The 3,554-nt window shown below is 59.8% G+C and overlaps 1 protein-coding gene across 1 annotated transcript in view; it reads left to right on the top strand.

Annotated features, from left to right (window-relative positions):
• The window catches only part of ALS2CL (ALS2 C-terminal like), a 21,144-nt gene that overhangs the window by 3,431 nt on the left and 14,159 nt on the right, over positions 1-3,554 (top strand). Inside the window, exons 5-8 of the mRNA XM_004368711.1 lie at positions 417-536; positions 2,158-2,216; positions 2,356-2,422; positions 2,962-3,158. Coding sequence (XP_004368768.1) covers positions 417-536; positions 2,158-2,216; positions 2,356-2,422; positions 2,962-3,158 — 443 coding nt within the window. The remainder of the gene's footprint in view (positions 1-416; positions 537-2,157; positions 2,217-2,355; positions 2,423-2,961; positions 3,159-3,554) is intronic.

Below are 3,554 nucleotides of genomic sequence, written 5' to 3'. Positions count from 1 at the left end.
GAGAGTCTCCTGTGTCCCAAGAGGGCATAACAGGCTGAGTGTAGAGAATTAGGAGGACAGGTAGAGGGGCAAGAGTTGCCAGAATCCTGGGTGAGAGTTGATGGAGGCTTGGCTGGGGCCATGGCATGGGGGTGGGGGTGGGATGAGGGTAGACAAGGTGAAGCTTCGAGAGAGAATTTGTGCTGCCCTGCTGGGACCTGTGGCTTGAGCCCTGTGCCTACCACTGGCCTAGAGGGTGCTGGGGTCCACTGGAGGACGCGTTGTGGAGGTATCTGGAGTGCAGAGGGATGGGCAGGGCCCTGCTGTCCTGGGCCAGCTCCCTCAGCCTCCAATGCCTAGGGTGGGCCAGGTGGCAGAGCAGCTGGCAGCTTCCAGGACAGGAGGGCCTGAGCCTTGCCCTCCTGCTTGCCCACTAGGATGTGCTCTGCAGCCCTGCTCACCGGCTCTTGCAAGACAGCCAGGACATTCCAGTGACAGTCTCCCCACTGCGGGCACAGCGCGTGCTGCTGTTTGATGACACCCTTGTCCTGCTGCAGGTTGGATGGGGTTGACCCGAGGCCTTGGGGCCACAGTGGGCTCCTGGGGTCTGGCTGAAGAAGGAATGGGAAAGGGACAACCAGCTGGGAGCGAGAACTTGGGCTTGGGGAGCTGGTGGGGGACCGATGGCCAAGTGCTGGGGTGGGGCAGTCAGCTGAGCCACGATCTGTGTAATGCCAGCATCCACATGCCATTCCTGAGGGAGTGTGGGCTGCCGAGGTGCGTCTTGTCTTCAACACTTCCCAGATGGCGTCCTTGATTGCATGTCTTCATCTCGGTTTGTCATCTGAAAGATGGGGATAATTGTTAGTAAGTTAGTCGTACAGCAGGGGCCAGACAGCTATCAGTTCCCCTCCTCATCAGGCAGGGGGTCACTGGTGGTTTGCAGCGGCAGAGGAGGGGGTGGGTGAACCATTCAGGGCATGTGCAAAGCTTCTAGAGAAAACCACCACGCAGAACCAGCACCTGGGCCTCGGCGTGATGAAAGTCAGGAGGGAGCCAGGCCTGGGGTTTGGGAATCGTAACTTGGCCAGTAACCTTGACTGTGCTTAGCCCCCAGTGAACTCACTGCCCTTATGGTATCCATAGCACTGTCTTCTCTGCCCTGTTAGAATGCCAGCCTGGGAGTCCATTATGCTGTAGACAAGGAGACCAAGGCCCGGGAGGGATGGACTGCCCAGCCCAGGCTTGTGCCTCCTGACGCCTGGTTTGGGGGTTGTTCTGATTTAGTATGAGTTCCCTTCCACTCCCGACTTCATGCTGTGTGCTCTAGATACCCTGAAGATTCAGTCCCTGGAATGTGCCAAGCCTTTTCCCACCTCCGGGCCTTTGCACGTGATGTTCTCTCTTCCTGACCCACTCTAGTCCCTGGCCTGCATCTGGCAAACTTCTCACCCTTCGGGCCTGGGCCTGATGCTGCCTCCTCCAAGAAGCCTTTTGTGCTCATGGAGCAGTGACTGGCCTGGCTGGGCCGGGCCAGGGGCTCTACACAAAATCTTCCTAGAGAAGGGGATGTGGGTCTGGCTTTTACAGCAGGAATGGCACTCCAGGTAGAAGGAATGGCAGGAGCAAAGGATGGAGGAGAGTTGGAGGCAGGGTCAAGAAGGTGCAGGGGTGCAGTGGCCATTGCAGGGGTGCAGTGGCTGTTGCAGTTATACAGTGGCCGTGCAGGTGGGTGGTGGCCGTGCAGGTGTGCGGTGGCCATGCAGGTGTTCAGTGGCCATGCTGGGGATGTGAAGAGGGCGTGGGGTATGGGCACGTGAGCCTGGAGTGGCCTGTGTGGGTCTTGAATGTGAGGCTCAGCAGTGCGGCTTGCCACAGGAGCCTTAGAGGGTTTCCAGCAGGGATGACGGACAGAAGCGGGGCAGGGTGGGGGGTGGGTGGGGCATTGATCCCGATTCCTGGTATTAGGTGGGAGAGGAAATGGAGGAGCTGCCCCAGAGGTGAGGCATAGGCTGGGGGAAGGGTGAGGGACTCAGTGCTGGGATGCTGGCCTGAGCAGCCTGAGGGACTACTAGGGGGTACTGGGGGGGTTGCTGCTTGGGGACAAGCCTGGACCAGAGACATAGGTGAGCATTTGGTTTGGGCTCTGGGTGATGCCTGTGCCCTGTCTTCTTCTAGGGCCACCATGTCCACACCTTTGATCTGAAGCTGGTGTGGGTAGATCCTGGGCAGGACGGGTGAGTGTTCCCCTGCATTGACCAGCAGACCTTCTCTCCCTCCACCCCCATGAGCAGTGCCCACACCCCAGGGCTCAGGTTTGGGCCCTCCTCACCCGCTCCTGGACGGAGCTGGGGCTGCTCATCACCTCCTATCTAGGTGCACGTTTCAAGTTCTCACGCCTGAAGAAGAGTTCTCCTTTTGTGCCAAGGACCCCCAGGGCCGGGTGAGTGTGCGTGAGCTTTGAATTGGAGAAGTGGGTCAAGGGGAGTGAGGGAAGGGGGCAGGTGGGTGGGAAGAGGGCAGGAATGTGCAACCCTAGATGGCTCCATGAGAGTGCAGGGTGAGTGGCTGTTAGGCCCCTTGGGTCATGGTCAGCACGAGCCAGGGGTCATCCTGTGGTCAGTGGTTAGCTTGGGGTCAGGGTTTAGGTCAGCTTGAGGTTAGGGGTCAGCCTAGGGTCAGGCATCGGAATGCTGTGGAGAACAGGGTATTTTTCTTTAAGAAGCCAGGATTGGACCTGTGTTGATCCCTGTCCTGTGGTCTTGTCCAGCCCCTCTGGGCAGGCCCTGCAGATGGGGATCAGGCCTGGCTGGAGGGCCCTGGGCAGCAGTGTGGAGAGGTTGGAGGCTCCCCAAAGTGACAAAGCTGGGTGGAAGAGGGCTCCTAGAGCCGGCAGCAGCCTGTGCCTAACCCGGGAAGGCTTCCTGGAGGGGAGGTGTCCAGCACCAGTGACCTGCCCTGTGTTTCCCCTGCCCCCACCAGGTGGTCTGGCAGTGGAAGGTGACCCAAGCCGTGAGCCAAGCCCTGCGTGGGAAGAAGGACTTCTCAGTGCTGGGGGCTGGCCCGGAGCCGCCCGAGCTCCCCGCCTGCCGCTGCGTACAGTACACCTTCCGCATGGAGGGCCGGCTCTGCCAGGCCACCTACGAGGGCGAGTGGTGCCGGGGCAGGCCCCATGGCAAGTGAGTGACCGGGGCTCCAGGCCGGGCCAGGCAGGGCGCCTCCTGGGCCTTAGTGTTCTCATCTGCCAAATGGGGGTGATGATCCCTGCCCGCCTTTCTGAGATTGTGCTGACTCCACTTCAGCTGAGCCTTCTGGGCGAGGCACTGCCCCTCAGCTGTCTCCCCTGTGAACAGGGGCGTTAATAGTGGTCACCTCCTGGGGGCGTCCTGAGGATTAAATACAGACCTGAGCGCTGAGGAGCTGGCGGGACCCGCACACACCCAGTTGCCTCAGGGCACACACCAAAGGCCGTTACTCCCTGTGGTCAGCGAGTCAGTTTGTTTTGTCCCCAGAGTCTCTCTTAAGCCTGCTTGGACAGGGCCTGACCAATGTATGACAAATATTAGCCTTTTTTT

This window comes from Trichechus manatus, unplaced genomic scaffold, assembly GCF_000243295.1.
Source record: "Trichechus manatus latirostris isolate Lorelei unplaced genomic scaffold, TriManLat1.0 scaffold00001, whole genome shotgun sequence".
Taxonomy (NCBI): domain Eukaryota; kingdom Metazoa; phylum Chordata; class Mammalia; order Sirenia; family Trichechidae; genus Trichechus; species Trichechus manatus.
The sequence above is the reverse complement of the archived record's forward strand: the minus strand, read 5'-3'. Positions and strand labels throughout refer to the sequence as shown.